The following is a 22,309-nucleotide window of genomic DNA, read 5'->3' on the forward strand; positions in this document are numbered from 1 at the left end:
CTCTGTAACTGGGGCACAGGCAGGAGGCTGATCCACCTGCAGGGGCAGCATCAACGAGGGCCTCATTTTCCCGCCCTCCACCCAGTGGCAAAAGAGACCCAGGTACAGCAGCTGCTGCCCATCCCCACGCTGAGCAGCAGATGGTCACCCAGTGAAACCAGCCAGGCCAGGGAAGCTCCTTCCAGATTGAGCAAGAGCTCCAGCAGCGCCAGAAAAGTGAAGCAGACCAGAATAGCATCGCAAGGGCTCTGAAAACGAAAAGGTCATTACAACAGAAACCCAGCAAAGCATTCAGAACTACACGCCAAACCAAAACAGGAGGCTGCTTGCTAAAACAGAAGATTTAAATCAGATCACGAGACTTCTAACATAATAATGAAAATGTCCAAGATACCATTAAAAGTGACTTTTAACATCAAGAACCAGGGATGCATAATTTGAACAAGAAAAGGCAAACAACTGACACCGATACAGAGATGAATCAGACGTGGGAATCATCTGATGAGGATTGTAAAGCAGCCATCATAGAAATGCCTCAAGAATCATTTGCAATTCTTTTGAAACAAATGAAAAATTAGGAGATATCAACAAAGAAATGGAAGGTTTTTTTAAAAGAAGCAAAAAGAGATTAGAGAACCAAACACAATAAACCCAAAGAAATAAACACCAAGATGCCTCCTAATTAAACAAAGAATGAATTCTTTAAAACAATCAGAGAGAAATGACCCGTTACCTACGAAGAAACACTGAGTTAAATGACAGATTTCACATCTGAAAATATGGAGGGCAGAAGGGACGCACGATGTTTTTCATAGGCAGAAAAATTCACGTCAACTATAAATCCTATATTCATTGAAAACACACTTCAGGAATGAAGGAGAAATAGAAATATTCTCAGATGAATGAAAAATGAAGAGAATGTGTCACTAGAAGATTTACTCTTAAAGGAAGTTCTCCAAATAGAAAGATCATGATAAAATAGCTGAGACCTTCAGAAAGGAAAGAACAGTAGAATGAGTAAAAATAGAAATACACATAATAGATTATCTTTCCCTCCGTGAGTTTCCTTAATCATATTTTATGGTTGAAGCAAAAGTTATAACATCACTGATGTGGGGCTTAACGGATGTAGAGGAAATACTTAAGACAGAAAACAAATAATAAAGTGGCAGACTCAAGCCCTAACATATTAATTATTACTTTAAATGTAAATGGTCTAAATACTCCAGTTAAAGAGCAGAGATTGGCAGGGTGGATAAAACTTTAAAATGACTCAACTATATGCTGTCTATAAGAAATTAACTTAAAACATAGTGACATGGGTAGGTCAAAAGTAAAAAATAAAAAAGATACACAAAGATTAATCAAAAGTCAGCAGAACTAAACAACACATCATTCAGGTATACAAACAGATATGGTAAATTTTAAAGAAAAGCTGAGGCACGATGCACCCAGGATGGGGAATAGTGGTTCCCTCTGAAAGGGTGGGGAATGGAGTGGCATTGGGTAGGGGCACTCACAGGACCTCAAAGTTTATGGTATGATTTGTTTCTCCGATTTGATGATTGATATACAGATATTCAGGGCATCTTTACTTTTTAGAGTATACGTTTTACAAATTTATTTTTATCTTCTCAATATTTAATAAGATATTTTTAAAGATCGTAAAATAATAAATTATGATAAATCCATGTGATGGAATCTCGTGCAGCCTCTTACATTTTTTCAGTCATCCTCCTAAGCTGGTGCCAGAAACACAAAGTGATTCAGTAAATTCTTCCTACCTACGGCTAGTACCCAGAATTCATTCTTTTTTTTTTCTTTTTTCTTCTTGCTGAGGAAGACTTGCTCTGAGCCAACATCTGTGCCAATCTTCCTCTATTTATATGTGAGTCATTGCCACAGCATGGCTGATGAGTGGTGTAGGTCCACATCTGGGATCCAAACCCACGAACCTGGGCCGCCAAAGTGGACCACACGAACTTAACCACCATGACCCCAGAATTCATTCTTTAGTGGAAACACATAACTTTGTGTTTCTTTAGTGGGAATATATAACTTTGTGTTTCTGTGATAAATTACTGTAGCAAAATAGGGAGGCACAGCATGCCCTAGAAATCCAGAGGGAGAAGATTGTTTCAAATAGGGACGGTGGAAGCTAGGGGTACAGGATAAGGAGAGGGTCAGGAAAACCTTTGTGGCAGATATGCTGGGCCTTAGAGGATGACTAAGATTTGGGTTCACGAAGGTCAGAGTCAGGAAGGTATTCCGGGCAGAGGCTCGGGGGCCGTAACCAGTGGGTTGTATGCAAACAATAGGAAGAAGCCTGGGGTGGGTTGTAATGCCCATATGAAGGGTCATATTGAGAAACAGAATTGAAAAGGTAGACAGTTTTCTACTTTTCCCCAATTTCCCTTATTCCTCTGCTTCTTTCTATCAAACCCCTTTCCAATAACCAAATGATATCCTACCAGAACAAATATGATTCAAAAGACAAGCTCCAGGAAAATAGCTCCAAATGTCTTTGACAAATAAAACAGCAACTAGGACTCACGTGGAGTTGGGGAGACAGTTAGCAAGTGCTCATTAATGACACCTGTGGGCTGTCCCTCCGTCTTCCTGTACGTGGACCACCCTTGTTTCCCTCCCCATCCTCCCCCACTCACAGGGGAGGTGGCCGGCTCCGTGGGAGTCCTGGAGCCCTGAGCTTCCTTCCCCATAGCTGCTCTCAGCCTCCACAAGCCGCTCTTCTGTGGCAGGAAGAGGCAAGCAGCCAAAGCATTGGGTTTCCCACTTGCCAAGGGAGCCTGGGCCTCAAAGCCACAGGCTGAGCTGCTCACAGGCAGCAAAATGAAGGGACTTGTCTGCTCAAGGATGGGCCTTGACCACCCTCTCTCCACCCACAGCACATGCCAGAGAGTCAGACGGTTGATCTGACCTCATGGCATCCTGAGTCACGCCACAGGAGTGGTGACTTTGCCTAAACAATATTTTGAATTTGTAAAGAAAAGCAGGATTTTACATATTACAGAGGCCATTCCCATGTGGATCAGAGCATTTTGCATCCTTTTAGGAGGGCAGCCCCAGAGGGAGGACCTCCCACAAGCCTGGTCTCATCTGTTCCTGTTCTACTCCCAGATAGAGTGTCCAGTGACTCTAGACCCCAGCCAGTGGGAATACCCATAGCAATGCCCAGTGCAAACCCACGTGTTGGCTCAAAAAACCCAGGCAAGCTCTGGCTATGTCAATATACCCTCTGCCTTAGGGGGCAGCCTCATTATACTCATTTAGGCAATGATTCTTTCCTCAAATATTTATAGAGCTGTTACTCTGTGCCAGTTCCCAATCTTGTCCAGTGCCATAAAAAGAGAACCAGTTCCACGGTGAGTAAATATAGGGCTCCAGGCATACTTGGTGACCTGCTAATATTTAGCTAGAGAGGAACCTAAAGACAAATGAGGTAGGAGCATAGGATTGCATCAAGGGAGCTGTGCCCCCAACCCCACCTCTACCCTGGGTCTATTGTATCAAGAGCAAACCACACCACTGGAGTGCACAGGCTGAGACGGGAAGGGGGTCTGTTTGCTGGGGTGTGGGGGTTGGGATTAGAGAATTGCAGGTGTCACCTGCTTGCATGTGAGACCCCGTGTGGGGCTGGACAGTGCCAGCAGTGGTAGGAGAAAGGGGATCATGGCCAGTGTCCAGGAGCCAGGAAATGGTTCTTCCTGCCCCCCGACATTCCAGCGCAGAACTCCAAGACACCCAAGAGCTTATCGAACCTTGGCTACCCAAGTTCTTACAAAGGTGTATTTGTCAAGGTAGAAAGATGGAACATTTATTTTTAAGCATATTTTACCTTGAGCTGTAACTTTTAAATATTTAGACACTTGGCCTGTAGATCTCCGTTTGTCCTCTCATCCTGGGTCCTGCCCGTGTTACAGGCAGGAGGGCTTTAGGCAGAAGGAAGTGATCTCAACGCAGAAATGCAGGAGGGAATGAAGAAGGATGGACGGGGGAAACACATGAATTAGTGTAAATGAATATTGACTCCACAGAATAGTAATGATGACCTATTCTTGGGTTTAAATATAAGTAGAATTGGAATGCATGAGAACAATGCCAGGAAGCATGGCAGCTGTAAGTGGAGTTTTGTGTTCTAGGTCTTAGCATCATCTGAGAACTGATAAAAAGCATTAATTTATCTGAGACTCTAACACAGTAAGAACATATGTTGTACATCTTAAAGATTAAAAGAACAGTAAAGAATTTATAACAAATAAGCTAATTGAAGGGAAATGGAGAAGCGAAAAATGTGTTAATCTAAAAGAGAGCAAGAAGAGAGAGAAAACCAAGTGCAAAACTTTGGGGACAAGTAGAAACCAAATAATAAGAGAGTAGCTATAGACCCAAACACATCTGAAATTACAGTAAATGTAAGTGGTATCAATACCCACTATTATAAGATAAAGGCAAGAAGATGGTAGAAAAACAACCTGATTATATGCTGCTTACATGAGTTATGCCTTAAATATATAAACATAGATTAAAGGTAAAAGGAGGGGAAAAGATGTACGATGTAAACAGCAACCGAAAGACAGGAGTGAAGCTGTCCTGATACCAGATCAAATTTTAGCAAAAGTCCTCATTAGACAAAAAAAGGACTATTTCAAAATTATAAAAGTGTTAATTCACCAGGAAAACATTTAAAAAATACTAAATGTCTGTGCATATAAAAACATAGCTTCAAAATATATAAAGCAAAAATGGACAGAGCTAAAATGGACAAATCTACAATCATAATTGGAGACTTTAACACACTTCTCTCAGTAACTAACAGAGGAATGGAATCAGTAAGGATAAAAAAGATCTGAAAAATGCGATTATCAAATTGACCCAAGAGACATATATAGAACACGACATTCAACAAGAACATTATATATGTGTATACTTTTTATATATAAAATATGTATATTACATATATTAATAGATCATATTTTTATATAATTATAGATATGTAATTTCTGATGATTAGGTCATTAGAATTAAAATCATTCAAAATATGTTCTCTTCTCCAACTTCAGAATAATCAATCTAGGAAGAGAGAGAGAAAGAGAGGTTAACTAGAAAACCCACAACTGCATGGAAATTAAAGAATACATTTCTAAATAAACTAAAAGTCACATGATAAGTCACAATAGAAAAAACACATATCTGTATCTGTCTATATATAATGAAAATATGGAATATCAAAATTTGTGAATGAAGCTACTAAACATAGAGGGAAATTTTTGGCCATAAATGCATTTATTAGAAAAAAATAAAACCTAAAAATCAATTAGCTAAACTTTCATCTCAAAAAGCTAGAAAAAAAGAACAAAAACTTAGACATAGAGAATGTGGAAGAAAGGAAGTAACAGGGATAAGAACACAGGGAAATTCAACAGAGAACACAGGGGACTCCTGGGAAGATGGGGGTAGGTGGACTCTGAACTCATCTCCTGCCATGGACGCAGCAATTTACAACTACTCTGGGAACAATTACCCCTGAGTGAGAACTGAAAACTGGATAAAAAGACCCGCCCCCCCCCCCCAACAAGGGACACTGTAGACTCAGGTGGAAGAGGCATAAATACCTTTCTGGAGAGGAAAAAGACATGTCTAGCCACAGAGCTTCATGGCTGGGAGCAATCTTAAGCCACATAGGGGATCAGCCCCGCCTTCCAAAGCCTGAAACAACTGGGTGCTCCCTCACCTGGGGCCAGCCCCACCCAGCTGCAATCCTGAGTGAGCTGACAACAGCCTTGTGGCTTGGAGGCCTACAGCAATTGTGAGCCCCTGAGCCTAGCAACCAGCCACGCTGGGAGCCTACACACCTAACAGAAAAACTGCAACAGGAATGTGCTATTAGACCTTGCAGCCAACTGTGCTGGGGCTCACCACCACCAATAAAGTGACTGAGGGTCCATAGCAGCCACATGCAGCTGAGTATTACAACCAACCAGTCAGGGGGACAGCCTAGTCTCCCTGGGCACCTGCAGCAAGAGCAACGTGGCCACAACAGAAGGACACACACAACCCAAACAGGGGTCACTCCTGGAACATTTAAAATTGGCTATGAGAAGGAAGCACACTGCTGGGCCTCAAAAGGCATCTCCTATGTAAGGGCACCTCTCTGAGATCGAGAGATCTAACTGACCCACCTAATACATAGATATAAGCACAGAGAAAGGCAAATGAGGAGGCAAAGGAAAACATTTCAAGTAAGGGAACAGGACAAATCCTCAGAAAAAGAACTAGACAAAACAGAAATAAACAATCTACCTGATGAAGAGTTAAAACAAATAGTCATAAGGATGCTCACTGATCTTGGAAGAAGACTGGATGAACTCAGTCAGAATGTCAACAAAGAACTGGAAAATATAAAGAAGACCCAATCAGAAACGAAGAATATGATACTGGAAATGAAAAATTCACTAGAGAGACTCAATAGCAGAGGATATGATACAAAAGAACAGACCAGAGAGCTGGATGAAAGGCTGGAGGAAATCACCCAAACTAAACAGAAAAAAGAATTAGATAGAACTCGGACAGACTAAGGGACGTCTGGGACAACATCAAGCACACAAACATCCATACTATAGGTGTCCCAGAAGAAGAAGAGAGAGACAACAGGGCAGAGAATCTATTTCAAGAAATAACACCTGAAAACTTTCCTAACCTAAGGAAGGAAACAGAGATCCAGGTACAGGAAGCACAGAGAGCACAAAACAAGATGAACACAAAGAGTTCCATACCAAGATACATTATAAGGAAAATGTCAAGGATTAAACATAAAGAGAGAATCCTAAAAGCCACAAGAGAAAGGCAACAAGTGACATGCAAAGGAAACCCCAAAAGGCTATCAGCTGACTTCCCAGCAGAAACCTTACAGGCTAGAAGGGAGTGGCACAATATATTTAAAGTCCTGAAAGGGAAAAACCTACAGCCAAGAATACTCTTCCTGGCAAGATTATCATTCATAATGGAAAGAGAGATAAAGAGTTAGACAAGCAAAAACTAAAGGAATTTATCACCAAGAAACCAGCCTTACAAGAAATGCTAATGGGATTTATTTAAGTGGAAAAGAAAAGACCACAAATAGGAATAAGAAAATTATCGCCCCAAAAAACCCCAAAAAACCAAAACAATAAAATCACTGGTAAAGGCAAATGTACAGTAAAGGTAGCAGATCAACCACCTATGAAGCTAACATGAAGGTCAAAAGACAAAAGTACTAAAATTATCTATTTCCATGATAAGAGGGTAATAGAGACAGATGCACAAAAAAGAGGTTAGATATGATATCAAGAGCATAAAAGGTGGGAGGAGGAGAGTAAAAGACTAAAGCTTCTAGCAAGAGATCAAACTAAAGAGACCTTCAGTCAGTATAGTTTGCTATATACCTAGGTTATTATATATGAACCTCATGGTTATCACAAACCAGAAGCCTATAATAAATACACAAAAAATTAAGAGAACGGATCAGAAACATAATACTAAAGGAAGCCATCAAGCCATAAGGGAAGAGAGCAGCAGAAGAAAGGATCAGAGAAGAACTACTAAAACACTCAGAAAAAAAGTAACAAAATGGCAATAAGTACATACTTATCAATAACTACTTTAAATGTCAATGGGCTAAATGCTCCAATCAAAGACATAGGATGGCCAATTGGATAAAAAAACAAGACTCCTACATATGGTGCATACAAAAGACACACTCAGACCTAAACACACTCACAAACTGAAAGTGAAGGGATGGAAAAAGATACTACATGCAAATGGCAAAGAAAAGAAAGTGCGGGTAGCAATACTTAGACAAAATAGACTTTAAAACAAAAACTGTAACAAGAGACAAAGAAGAGCACTACATAATAATAAAGGGAACAACCCAACAAGAGGATATAACCCTTCTAACTATCTACGCACTCAACATAGGAGCACCTAAATACATAAAGCCAATTGTTAACAGACATAAAAGGAGAAATAGACAGTAACACAATAATAGCAGGAGACTTTAACTCTCCACTTACACCAATGGATAGATCATCAAAACAGAAGATCAATAAGGAAACACTGGCCTTAAACGACACATTAGACCAGATGGACTTAGTGGATATATATAGAACATTTCATCCCAAAAAACACAGAATACACATTCTTTTCAAATGCTCATGGGACATTCTCCAGGATTGATCACATATTAGGCCACAAAACAAGTCTCAATAAATTTAAGATTGAAATAATACCAGGCATCCTTTATGACCACAGTATTATGAAACTAGTAATCAGCTACAGGAAGAAAATTGGAAAAGCCACAGATATGTGGCGATTAAACAAAATGCTACTGAACAACAATGGGGTCAATGAAGAAATCAAAGGAGAAAAAAATACCTAAATACAAATGAAAATGAAAATATGACATGCCAAAATTTATGGGATACAGCAAAAGTGGTACTAAAAGAGAAGTTTATAGCAATACAGGCCTACGTCAATGAACAAGAAAAATCTCAAATAAACAACCTAACAGTGCACCTAAAGGAACTGGAAAAAGAAGAACAAACAAAGCCCAAAATCAGTAGAAGGAAGGAAATAACAAAATCAGAGCATAAATAAATGACTAAAAAAACAATAGAAAAAAGAATGAAACCAGGAGCTGGCTCTTTGAAAAGATAAACAAAATTGAGGTGGCTTCGCTGGTGAATTCTACCAAACATTCAAAGAAGATTTAATACCTATCCTTCACAAACTCTTCCAAAAAATGAACGAATAGAGGAAGTTTCCAAACTCATGCTACGAGGCCAGCATGACCTTCAAGCCAAAACCAGACAAGGACAACACAGAAAAAGAAAATTACAGGCCAATATCACTGATGAACATCAATGCAAAAATCCTCAAGAAAATACTAGCAAATTTAATACAACAATACATTAAAAAGATCATACATCATGATCAAGTGGGATTAATTCTAGGGATGCAGGGATGGTTCAACATCCTCAAATCTATCAATGTGATGCATCACATTAACAAAATGAAGAATAAAAATCACATGATCATCTCAATAGATGCAGAGAAAGCATTTGACAAGATACAGCATCCATTCATGGTAAAAACTCTGGATAAAATGGGTATAGAAGGAAACTACCTCAACACAATAAAGGCCATATATGACAAATCCACAGCTAATATCATTCTCAGTGGAGAAAAGCTGAAAGCTATCCCTCTAAAAACAGGAACAAGACAAGGACGCCCACTGTCACCACTCTTATTTAGCATAGTATTGGAAGTCCTAGCCAGAGCAATCAGGCAAGACAAAGAAATAAGAGGGATCCAAATTGGAAAGAAAGAATTGAAACTGTCACTATTTGCACATGACATGATTTTATATACAGAAAACCCTAAAAAGTTCACCAAAAAACTTTTAGAAATAATAGATGAGTATGGTAATGTTGCAGGATACAAAATCAACATACAAAAATCAGCTGCATTTCTATACACTAACAACAAAGTAGCAGAAAGAGAAATTAAGAATACAGTCCCATCTACAATTGCAACAAAAAGAATAAAATATCCAGGAATAAATCTAGTCAAAGAGGTGAAAGCCCTGTACACAAAAAACTATAAAACCTTGTTGAAAGAATCGAAGAAGACACAAAGAAATGGAAAGATATTCCATGCTCTTGCATTGGAAGAATTAATATAGTTAAAATGTCCACACTTCTTAAAGCAATCTACAGATTCAATGAAATTCCTATCAAAATTCCAACATTTTTCGCAGAAATAGAACAAAGAATCCTAAAACTTATATGGAACAACAAAAGACCCCGAACAGCCAAAGGAATCTGAGATAAAAGGACAAAGCTGGAGGTACCACACTCACTGATTTCAAAATATACTAGAAAGCTATAGCAACCAGAACAGCATGGTACTTGCACAAAAACAGAGACAAAGATCAATGGAACAGAATCAAGAGCCCAGAAATAAAACCACACATCTGTAGACAGCTAATATTCCACAAGGGAGCCAAGAACATACAGAGGACAAAGGAAAGTCTCTTCAATAAATGGTGTTGGGAAAACTGGACAGCCATGTGCAAAAGAATGAAAGTGTAGACCATTGCCTTACACCATGCACAAAAATTAACTCAAAAGGGATTAAAAACTTGAAGATTAGTGGGCTGTGTCTGTGTCAACAACCTGGTTGTGATATTGTGCTACAGTTTTGCCAAATGTTACCTTCGGGGGAAACCAGGAGAGGGCACCCAGGACCTCTCTACGTTATTCTTCACGTCCTGTAAATCTATGATTATCTTTCAATTAAAATGTACTAAGATTTTTCTGAAGAACTTTATGCTAATAAATTTGGAAATTCAGGTGAAAAAAATTCCTAGAACAAAAATGTATCTTACCAAAACTGATACTGGAAGAAATAAAAAGTCTGAATATTCCTGTATCTATTAAATAGATTCAGCAGTAATTTAAAACCTTTTCACAAAGAAATCTCCAGGCCCAGTTGGCTCATATGTGAATTCTTCTAACCATTTAAAAAAGGATAGCATCAATATTAGTCAAACTATTCCAGAGAATGGAAAAGAGGAAATATTTCCCAACTCATTTCATGAGGCCAACATACCCATAATATGAAAAGCAGACAGGGACATTACAAGAAAGGAAAATTTCAGGTTAATCTCTCTCTCTCAAACACAAATGGCAAAAATCACAAACGAAATATTAACATGTCAAATCCAAAGTTATATTAAAAGGATACTATTTCATAACCTAGCTGAGAATACTCCAGGAAAGCAGATTGTCTTAACTTTCAAAAGAGTCAATCACTGTGTCTCACCACATTCACAAGAATAAAGTAGAAAAATCCATACGATTGTCTCAATAAATGCAGAAAAAGTCATTTGATAAAACCTAACAAATTCATGAGGGGAAAAGTAAAGCTTCTTTTCCAACTGCAAATAGAGCCAAACTTCTTCAACCCAATAAAAAGTATCAACAAAAATACTACAACAAACATCATACCTATTTGTCAAATAATGAAACATTTCCCTTGAGATCAGGAATGACATGCGGGCACCTGCTGTCACAGCTTCTGCTCAACACTGTGCCGTAGGCCCTAGCCAGTGAGATGGGGGAGTGGGAGTAATAAAAATTGAAAGGAAGAAACAGAGCTATGATGATTCAAAAACAGAACAAAAAAAATCATTGTGTATGCTGAAAAACAAACCAAAAAAATCTACAATCAAGTTTCGGAGGAATACGTCATGCAAATGGATTGGAAGATTCAATATAGTAAAGACATCTGTTCTCTTCAGACTGACCCACAGAGTCAAGGCAATTCCAATAAAAACCTCAAGAATAACCAAGTCGATCTGAAGAACAAAGATGGAGAACTGACATGACCAGATCTCAAAAAACTTCCTATGAAACTACCATAATTAAAACGGTGTGGTATTAGTGCAAAAAAAAAAAATGAGACTAATCAGAATGGAGAGATGAGAAATAGACCCACCGATGCATGTGGTCCTTGACTCATGAGAGAGACGGCAGTGCAGTGCGGTGGGGCCAGCACAGGCGTTCAAAAAACAGTGCCGCCAGGACAACTGGACATCCGTATAGGAAAAAATTTAATGCATACCTCACAGCATATACAAAACTCAACTTCATACGAATTAAAGATCCAAATGTGAAAGATAAAACAACAAAACGTCTAGCAGGAACATGGGAAAATATCTTTATGACCTTGGGGTAAACAATGATTTCTTTAAGAGCTTCCCTTTGCCACGCTGGAGCCAGGCTTGACTTGTGAGATGTGTCTCTCTCATTCCTGCCACCTCCCTTGACCCCCCAACTCTCTCCCTCTGCATTTTCACCCCAGTCCCACCTGCGCAGCCCAGCGCTCTGGCTCCCTCCTCACTCTCCCGGGAAGCACTGTCTTCATCCTCGGTCCTCTCTGCTGGGCCTCCTGGAGCACGGACAGGACAGACCTCAGCTTGACCTAAGCTCGCTGGCTCCTGTCCCCTCCTCTAGACAGCAAGCTCCTGAGGGAAGGAATAGTATTAAATGTGTTTCTTTACCCCTGGAGGATAGCTCAGAGCAGGTACTTTGCCGATGTTGGAGGAAAAAGGAGGAAAGGAATGAGGGAGGAAGGAGGAGAGAGAGAAGGGGCTGTTTGGTAAGCTTCGGTTCCACCCGCCTCGGTGGCCTTCCCTCTGGCCTCAACATCCTACTTAGAGGGCGTTTAAAATACTTTTTCCATTTGAAAAAAAGACGGCGGGTCTGCAGTAGCCAGGGAGTCTGTGCATTTCCTTCTTTCAAGGTCCGGGTCTGATCGACTGTGTTTTTTGTTGGGTTAGGGAGTCTGGCTGTTACCATTCTTCCACTTGAATCCGTCCCCAGGGGTCTGGTGCCCCCTGATCAGCGCGTGCACGCACGACCCAGGGGCAGATGGTCTCTCCAGACCACGCACATCCCCGCCCGGCTTCCACGCATCCCAGCAGCGCCTTACTCAGCCCTAGTTGTGCCAAACACAGCGCATCCAACAAGGCTTTTTCCCCCCTTCTGGCTGTTTATCTAACTTCCTCTTCTTTGCTTTTTCTGTTAGGCGTTTCTAGAAGGAGGCTGACGCCACAGGGCATCTTTCCAGATGCTGTTTTGACATCAGCGTAACCATGGCGTTGCTGAGGCTGAGTCCGTCTGGGCCAAGCGAGCCACGCCCGGGCGCAGAGCAGGGCAGGAGCCGGGGCGGGGACTCGAGTGTCCCCGCGAGAAGGGAGGGGGCGCTCCGGAGGGCCCTGGGGCTCCCCCGGGAGGGCCGCCGGCACCCGCGGGCGCCCTTCAGCTTTGCGCACCGGCGCTTTCATGCGTCGCGGGATCCGCTCGGACAGGGGAACCTCGCTCGCTTAGAACTCACGAGTGGATCCGAAAGGACCACCTGCGCCCCCGAAAAAGGAAACAGATGCCGGACTCTGAGCGGCCAGCGCCCCTCTCCCCACCAGCTCATCGCGCCTCCAGCTTGACGCTGCTGCGCACGGCGCTTCCCCTCTTCCCGCCGCCGGCCTCGTTCCCGCCCCCCCCCCCCCCCCCCCACTTCGCCGTCCCCGGAGCTCGCTGTGGTCTGCACTTCACTCCACACCCTCCAGGACCCCCCTCCCAGAAGAGAGTTGCGCGTCCCTCCTCCGCGTCCGTGATTTCCCCCACTGTCCGTACCCGCGGCCCGAATAGGAACGATCCCCGTTGTCGCCTCTCCGTCGTTAGCCTCTGAGCATCGCTCAAGTTCCGACTCTTACGTGCTGCCTCGTTGAAGGCGCCCAATAAACGTTATTGCACTCACTCGTTACTTAATTACACAGTATAGGCCACTGTCCAGTCCTAACACAGAAATAACAATGTTTTTTAAGCAACTACTGTGTGCGCTGGACGGTTTTGGGTGCATTTGCTCATGTAAACGTTTACACCTTCATCCTGACAAAACTCATTCGAGGTATATACTATTATTAACGTTCCGCATTTCATAGGTGAGGAAATCGAGGCACAGAGAGGTAGAGTGAGTTGTCCAGGATCACACAGCTACTAAATGGGAAAGCTAGACTCAAACCCGCCCTGTCAGACTAATAAGCCCACGCCCCTAACCGCCGCGCCCCACAAATCCTAACGCTGCTGTACCTGCCTTCCTGCCAGGGTTTGCGGGGGAAGGGAGACAAGGAGACACAGCTGTGAAAACATTTTTTGAACCAAAGCGTGGTGCTCATGTGAATCACCAAGAGCGGTAGGGGTGCAGTTTCTTCGACTCCTTGCCAGCCTCCCCCACCGCCTTCATCCGGCTCTGCCCAGCCCCCTGGGCCTACAGGTCCAAGAACCGGCTCCGGACGCGCCCTCCGCACAGCGGCCCTTGCCCCGCGCTCCCGGCTTCCTCCCACATCTCTCCGCTGGAACTTGCCCCGACCCCTGCTTCTCGCACCCTGCGTCACTCGAGGAGGAGCGTCTCCCTCGTCCTCGCCATCCTTCCCGCCCCTGGTGATGCCCGTCTTCTTTCCCGGAGCTGATAAACGCGCCCCTCTGGTTCTCCAAGCTCAGGGTCCAGCCTTCTGGCTTTGCCCGGAACGTGAACCCCGACCGTTCCCAGAGCCTCCGCCGCCATCCTAGTCCGAGCTATGTCGCCTCCGCCAGGTCACCTCCGGGCCTCCGATGGTCTCCCTGCACTCTGCTCTTTGCTCAGCGGCTGAGTGCTCCCCAAAAGGGTCGTGTCACCGCCTGCTCAGTCGCCCAGCGTTTTCCCATCCTTCTTAGAACAAAATTCCACGTCCGGCCCCAATTTTGTCGTCTACGTTCCCGCCCTCCCCTGATACGCTCTGCAGGCTCCTGTTCTTGATGCTCCACAAGCACTCTTTCCTTCCTGTCTTTGCACATGCTGTTCCTTCTGCCTGGAACGTCATTTATGACGGACTAGGAGCCTGGCCGGGCTCCCCCAGTCCCACCGGGCTGCCCGTCCCTCCTTCTACCCTAATGAGTGAGCTTGGGTCACGGAAGTCGCATTGCAGGTGACAGAGCAGCCTGGCCTGGGTGGGGCCCTCGAGGACCTGCCTGTGTCTGGAGATGATCCGGGCTGGCCTTCTACCGGCCTGACCTCCTGACCTGTAATGCAATGGTACGTGGTATTGTTTACTATCTACGGTTAAGCAACGATTTTCCTGCACAGGGAGGCAGGTTGTGCAAAAGTACCAGACCCTTCGGAAGGTCCCGGAGCACCTTCCCTATGCTGTTGACAGTCCTGTGCCCGTGCCCAGCCGGGCTTGAGGGCAGCGTAGGGGAGAAACCCCTGGGGGCTGGACATCACTGTGTGGGCCGCGAGGGAGCTGGCAGGGGACCTGGAAAACACTCCCGCCAGCATCCAGGGAGCGAACTCGCTCATCCTGCCCTCTGTGTCCCGCTTGGCATCCAGGCTCCTCCTCTCTCCAGGCCCTGTGAGTCCGCACCCAGCAGGTTCTCTCCTGGGCGTGAGCTGACCAGCCCACGGCTCGCTGGATGTCACCTGCCTGAGGAAAGAACTTCTCCGGATGCTGGCCTTGCACCTGCCCTTTTCCAGCAGGGACCCAGGCTCAGTTTACTGTGGACCGACACAGCATCTTGCTGAATCTCTCAACTGAGGTTAGCTGAGCCTGATTCTCTGCCGGGCTCATTGTTATCATTAAGGGGGGCCCTGCCTTGAATTTTTCTTTGCTTTTGCTCAGAATTAGAACACTCCGCCTTCCTGACTTTGGAATAAAAGGGCTCAAAGACTTTCATTGATAGCACCAGACACCGATCGCAGCCTCTACCAGCCCCACGGATCTGGGCGTACCTTCGTGAAGAACATCCTCCTACAGGTCTTGCCTCGGTCGCTCCCAGCCGTCTGGAGCTGAGCGGCCTCAGAGGCCAGTGCGAGATCAGGAATGCTGCTGGGCCCGGCCTCCGACGTGTCTGCCAGCTGCACAGATGAGTGGAAAATCCCCTCCTCGCCCCGGCCCAGAGAAAGTCCAAAGGAATCAGGATATTTCTCGTCAGGGCTGGAGCCCTCGTCGCTGGTCTTAGCATGACAGAGGATCAGGGACCGGGAGAGGGACCGGAATTTGGTAGATTTTCTGCTCTTTCCGGCACGGCTGTGCGGCTCCATCCTCAGAGACGAGGTGCAGCTGCCTTTCCTCCTGTCTGGCTCTCTGGACCTCGGTGGACGAGTGGCGACTGGACAGGGCTTAGCCACCACTTCACGGGTCCCTGGGGGAAAGAGGAAACGGGAAGAAGCAACGTGAGTTGCTCTTACGAGCAGAGCTGGACAGAGTCCTGGAACCGAGGTGGGAGTGCCCGGCACCTGGGGGGCTGGACAGATGGGTGGCCAGCCCCTCCGGGGTTGCTGGCCACACGGGCCTCAGTTGACCCAGGTGTTCACCACCTCTCCACTCCCAGCCTCTTGGAGCTCAGAGATGATCTTTTACAAGCCATCACTCTACAGAAGAGGAAGCTGAGGCACAGAGAAGGGATGTGCAAACCCAGAGCCACACAGGGCACCCACAGAAGAGCCGGTAATCAGAGTCCCAGAAGGGATTTTGGAAATTGTAGAGACCTGCGCCTCGTGAGACTTTTAAACTGAAAAGCCGTTCTCAGACGAAGTCTAGGCGCCCTTCCATCCAAAGAGCAGGTCAGAGGGGGCGGGAGACCAAGCCGCGCCTGCCTGTCTCCCTCTTCTGCCCATGTGACTTCTCCAGCAGCTCCAAAGAGACCCGAATTCACGGAGGGTCTGAAACCCACTGGAGTCCACGTCCTCAGTGCACAGACAAGGAGCCTATGGCCGGGGAAAAGGCTGTCCCCTGACGCTGACCTGCAGGGCAATGCCGGGGTCAGAGAACCAGCAGGGAGGTGCCTGCGAGGGCTCAGCACGTGACGGGCGCTCGGTGAGCCTGTGCACCCATCCCTGGACCCCAGGTCGCAGCCAGGCCCAGGGTTGCCTGCTCCATCACCCGCCTGCTCTAGATCAGACTCTCGCAGCCCGATGAATCAGAGACTGCCCTCCGCTTCAGCGCAGCAGCCCAGCCCAGCCCAGCTCAGGTGCACCAAGAGGGCCTCCGTGCACGCAGTGCCCAGGAGGCAGGTGATGAGAGGGGCCCCGATGTGGGTTTAAAGAGGCTGTGACTTGGGCCCAAGCCACGGAACCAGGCTGTTAACAGAACGACAGATTGCGGGATGCTCCCAGCCATTGGCGCTGCTGTCTGTGTGCGTCCACGACTGAACAGAAAACACAGAGCCGCCCAGCATTTCATTAAACAGGAACCTTTCACAGAGTCCCCCCAAAACAGTTTCTTCTTAAACAAGACTGTTTTGGGGGGCCGGCCCAGTGGCACAGTGGTTAAGTGCGCACGTTCCACTTCGGCAGCCCAGGGTTCGCCACTTCAGATCCCGGGTGCGGACATAGCACCACTTGGCACACCATGCTGTGGCAGTCATCCCACATATAAAGTAGAGGAAGATGGGCAGAGATGTTAGCTCAGGGCCAGTCTTCCTCAGCAAAAAGAGGAGGATTGGCAGCAGATGTTAGCTCAGGGCTAATCTTCCTCAAAAAAGAAAAAAAAAACGTGTTTTTTAATAGCCAAGTTGCACAAATTTATCATTTTCTCTATTAGCCTTTTAATTGTATCAATTTATTCACCAACCATCTAGATGAACCAACAGCAATGAATTAAAATGAATGAGTAAATATTGGAGACCCTGCTGCGTATCGGGCCCTGTTCTCGAGGCTTCAGTGCAAGTTAACCCAATTTTGGTCCAGTTCACCGAGGAGCCTCGCGCCAATATCCCCAAGTCCCGTCCTCTGTGTCTTTCCACCTTAAATGACAGTAAAACCTCAGCCCCAGACGACTCCAGCCCTCTGCTGACGCGCACGGCTACCGCAGGCATCTGCTCCCGGGGTCACTCCTGAGCGGATTGGTGCACGAGACATTCACGGCCCCAGCCGGGCCCCCAGTACTGGCCAAGCGGCCCTGTGCTTCCATAGTCAGCTCAATCACACGTTCTCAGCAGTGACTGTCTCAAAACGTCACTTTCTCAAAAATTAGACTGACCGCTCTCCTCGTCATAAACCGACAAGGTCGCCTCCTTCTTCCCAGAAGAACTTAAAAGTTATGGGTACAATTCCCCCGACTTTCTGCCACTGAATTTACAAACGTGTTTGCAATGTGCCCACATCGTGCACACCCTCTGTGATGACGCAGCTGCCCTCCTGTTGAGGCCCGTCCACCATCCGTTCTCTGGATTCTGCTCCTCTGGTCTTTTCAGGCATAACAACGATAAAACTAATAACGACTAATATTTATTTAGTGCTTATGATGCACCAGGTGCTGTTCTAACTGCTTACGATTTAGTCCTCACAAAACCTGTTGTGGGCTCCATCAGTATCCTCTTTTGACAAAAAAAAATATAACTGAAGCACAGAGAGGTTAAGGAACTTCAAGGTCACACAGCCAGGACTCAGTGGAAGCAGGAATTAAACCAGGCGGTCCGACCCTGGAGCCTGTGCCCTCAGCCTCTGCTCTATACTGCGGTCGATTATGGTCTCTCTCGCCGTCAGCCGCGATCTCTCCCTCTGTGCCGGGTCTTTATCATCAGCCCTTAAACACGCTCGAATCCTCTATGTTGAGTGCGGATCCCCCTCTTGTCACCCGCCTCTGTCCTGTCCCCTTCATGTCTCCTTTTTTTCTTTTATTGTGGTAAGAACCCTCCCTCTGAAACCGCCCAGACTCGCTTTATCGCTTTATCCGTTCTGCATTTTACGTGCCCCCAAGTCATGAACCCAAGACCAGAGGGCACAATCTGTCTGCGTAAACCCTGCTTTATTCTGAGAGGATTTGTTGACCGGCATAGGAACACTCAGGTCTGCAGGCTGAGGAATACACAGGGGTCAAGCGTTTAAAGTTACTTTACTCTTCTCGTTACTCTCCTTTACTTCCAGACGCCGCCTTTCAGATCCGAATTGTAGCTGCCCTGCTTCCTGCCACCGTCGCCCAGCACAGGAGCTCCTTCTCATTCTGCCAACCCCACTTCCCTGAACTAGTGACTCTCAACACCCACGTCACTGTAGGTTCAGTATATTCAAACCTCTTTCCTCTTCGTTCAGCTTCATTAGGACTCTTCAGGGTTCAGCTGGGACTCTTGAGAAGGAAGTGTGTGTGTGTGTGTGTGTGTGTGTGTGTCTGTGAGTGTGTGTGTGTTGGTCTCTCAGGCAGCACTGCTCCATTAGGCATTTGACCAATTGAAAGTTAATCAAAGTTTTGTGTGGAAACCCTTCTGGACTTTTGCTGGCGCTAAACAGGGAGAATATAAATATGGGATTGCTGAGGGCCGCCATGCGGAGAGGGCTGCCTGAGAATGAAGCCAACACAGAGGGTACAGAAGAGGCAGGGAGAGGTGTGGCGAAAAGACGAGAGAAGGGAAAGAGGGCAGAGAAAGGGTGAGAAGGAGTGAGTCTAGATGATATTGTATGAGCACCTAGATCCAGCCATGCCTGAAGCCATACTATCTATTCAGTTATGCAAACTAATAGGTTCCTCTTTCTACTTAAAAAAAGAAAAAAGATCCTCCTAGAATAATTGTTCTTCTCTCTGATGCTACTGGCATAAGGCATGGAAAACAGTGACATCCAAGGGCCAAGAGACTTTTGAAAAGGTCTTTTATCCCACCCTAAGACTAGGAAAGCAGATAGTCACGCTCAGTCAAGGCCCAAACTCTCCTGCCCCCAGTGCTGGCTCTGGTAGGATAGCCTCTTGCATTCTTTTTCCACCCCATCGCCACCATCCACATGGATTCTCGGGCTGTAAACCCGCTTCCCTTTCTCCTCCATGTCCGCTCAGTGGTGGATGAGCTGGCGACATGGAGCTCTCAGACGAACAGAGGGTTAGGACTCCTGGGTGGAAACTGCTAATCCCAGGGGACCATTTGCAGGAGTGTCTGCTGAGTCCTGTCAGTTTTTAAAAATAAGCTTTTCCAGAGGGACTCACGATTTCTGCAGCCTCGGCCCTCATGTGGGACGGCAGGACCCAGGCAATGGGAGGCTGCGGATGCGCTGGCGGCAAGGGCTCAGCTTTTGGTCGGGAGCAAGGATGGTTTTCAAAACGAGCCTTGTCACCGTGGAAAAATGTTTTTTTAAAAAAAGGGAACAATTGCCAAAGGGCTATAGCGGAGAAGCCAGAGTCGGATTTGTGTGGGAGACGGCTTTCCCCAGGCCTGGCACAGAGAGGGAAGGAAGAGAATAATAGGAAACAGCAGGGAGGTCACATGGTTCCGTGTGGGCCTGGCGGTTGTGCCCAGGACTTTGGGAACAGCCATTGCACCCTAACGGAACGGGTGTCAGCAGATCGAGGGGCCGCTTGAGCTGCCCCCTAGCACCAGCGTCCTTCAAAGGTCGGAACCAATGAGCTCACCCTGATTTTGCCCCTGGCTCCTGGAGCGTTTGGCAAACACTTCTCAGGTCTTCTCTGCCCCCCGTGGATCCTCCACGAGACAGCCTCCTGTGTCTCCAGCGCCTCCCGGGGACGCTCGGCGGAGGTCTGCAGTGCAGGAGCAACGGGAAACCCAGAGGATCTGCTTTTCCCCGGGAACCCGCTCTCCCGACCCCCAGAGGGCTTTTCCCCCAGAGCACAACGGCGTCTGCCCTTCATGTGTGTCCCCCTTGGAGAGCGAGGTGGGAGGATGGTGCCACCAAGAGGGACAGGGACCGACTGTCACCGCAGCCCTCAGCCAGCGCTTACACCAGCTGTGGCCGAGTTGTCACCCGCATGGACGGCGCCGAGCTGGAAGGAGGGGGCTGCACTGCAGAGAAACGGGTCCTTCCTTCCTTGAAAGGGGTTCAGAAACTTCCAGACTGTGTGCGGGCAGCACGATCAATAAGTCCTTCCTCTCTCTGTCCTCCCCTCCCTCTCTGCCTTTTCATTCGACTCACTCAGCACCCGTGGGGAATCTGTCCAGCGTCTGTCCCCAAGCCGAGCAAAGCTGACCGACTGGGGTAGCAGCCGCCACATTTCCTGGTGGATAAAACGCACTTCATCCGCTGGGGAACTTCTCGAGGGTAAATAACCGTGTGGGGAAGGGGGAGCTCATTGATGGAACGTGTTTCCCATGTCTGAATTCTCCGACAGTGTCCTACATCAAAGGGAATTTTTTAAGTTTGGTCACTTCGGCCCTGGGATATTTCTCGTCTTGAACTGTGGAGTGACTCAGAGATAAGAAATGACAGGAGAAAATTTACGGTTCCTTCTCTTTCTAAAAGAGCATCTTTAGCAGGATTTTGTGGGATGTGCGGCCGGGACTGGTCCAGTGCATGCCTCTACGCAGGGGGCACAGGACCAGATGAATGGCACAGCTTCTGGGCCCCCCGCCCAGCTAGTAAAGGGAGCAGGTTGTGTTGAAGTCCGTCTTGTACCCGTCAACCCTCTTCCTCCACGTGGGTTCCTCCTGGAGCGGAGGGATCATCCTTGTTCCTCCTGAGCCTCACTGGGCCTCGGCACAGAGTGGGGGCGTTGGCATGTCCCCTGAGTCAATGAACGGTGGGTGAGCACCTCGAAGGCCCTGTCAGTTGCCCCTTCCTACACCAGCGTAAGGTGGAAGCTTTGCAGATGTGTTAACTTGATGAGTCAAGGGGGCTGAGCATTGCCCACAGCTGGTACAACATTATTTCTGAGTGTGTCTGAGAGGATGTTTCCAGAAGGGATGAGCGTTTGAATCGGTAGACTGAGTAACGATGATCGGCCCTCACCACTGTGGGTGGGCGTCGTCCGATCCGGCGAGGGCTGAATAGAGCGAAAAGGCACAGGAGGGGCAAATCCACCCTGCTGAGCTGGGCCATCACCGCCTCCCGCCCTCGGACCCCGGTGCTCCTGGTTCCTGGGCCTTTGGACTCTGACCGGCACTTACACCATCGGCCCCTCGTTCACAGGCCTTGGGGCTTGGACTCAAGCTGCACCCACGGCTGGCTCTCCTGGGCCTCCAGCTTGCAGACAGCAGGTCTTGGGTCGTCTCAGCCTCTGTGATCATGTGAGCCAGTCTCTCATAATAAATCTCCTTCTAGACGTCTATTTATCCTCTTGGCTCCGTTTCTCTGGAGAACCCGGGCTCATGCACCAGGGAAAACATCCACCTGGGACCACGGGACAAAGGACTCCAGGGACCCAGCTGGCACCAAAGTGACAAGGAGCTGCAGGGGCTGCACCTCGGAGGATAAGGCGGGTAAGAACCATTGGGAAGGACGTTCTGGAGCTGACTCCTCAGGACAGCACTGGAGGTGCGTGTCGGATCCTCGGAGGAGCCCTTACATGGGCCCGCCCTTCCAGCATCCTGGAGGGTGACCCTAATCCATCCGTGCGCAGGCACAAGGCTGCGGCCCCTGAGAGAGGACAAGGCAGGTCAGGCCCTTCCCCTCCATATGCGTTCGCTTCAAGATTGCAAGGCCGAGATCAGAATTAACCTGAAGGAGGATGCAGATAAATTCAGGACAGGCACGTCCACTCCTCGTGGCTCTGCAGGGACCGACTAAGCCTCCTTGCTCCTTAAATTCCAGTGCCCAGAGCACATAGGATGCCCCTAGTAAACACTGACACAGAAGGAAATAAGTGGCCAACTGCACAAAGCCACACACGACATCCACACAGTGTTGTTGACAGCTGGGAGGAGCAACCAGCAGCAGGATGAAGGCCCTGGCTCAGGACTCAGACTCGAGGTGACCCTAGTGTGGACGCAGGGCTGCC

At 47.1% G+C, this 22,309-nt stretch overlaps 1 protein-coding gene across 4 annotated transcripts in view; it reads right to left on the reverse strand.

The window, feature by feature from the left end:
• Positions 1-22,309, reverse strand: part of IL16 (interleukin 16) — a 102,508-nt gene that overhangs the window by 61,641 nt on the left and 18,558 nt on the right. For 3 of the 4 annotated variants that reach the window (XM_044760336.2, XM_070494155.1, XM_070494161.1), the window contains exon 2: positions 15,385-15,797. The exons of the other annotated variant lie outside the window; for it this stretch is intronic. In XM_044760336.2, coding sequence (XP_044616271.2) covers positions 15,385-15,797 — 413 coding nt within the window. The remainder of the gene's footprint in view (positions 1-15,384; positions 15,798-22,309) is intronic. 4 annotated transcript variants of the gene reach the window in all.

This window comes from Equus asinus, chromosome 2, assembly GCF_041296235.1.
Source record: "Equus asinus isolate D_3611 breed Donkey chromosome 2, EquAss-T2T_v2, whole genome shotgun sequence".
Taxonomy (NCBI): domain Eukaryota; kingdom Metazoa; phylum Chordata; class Mammalia; order Perissodactyla; family Equidae; genus Equus; species Equus asinus.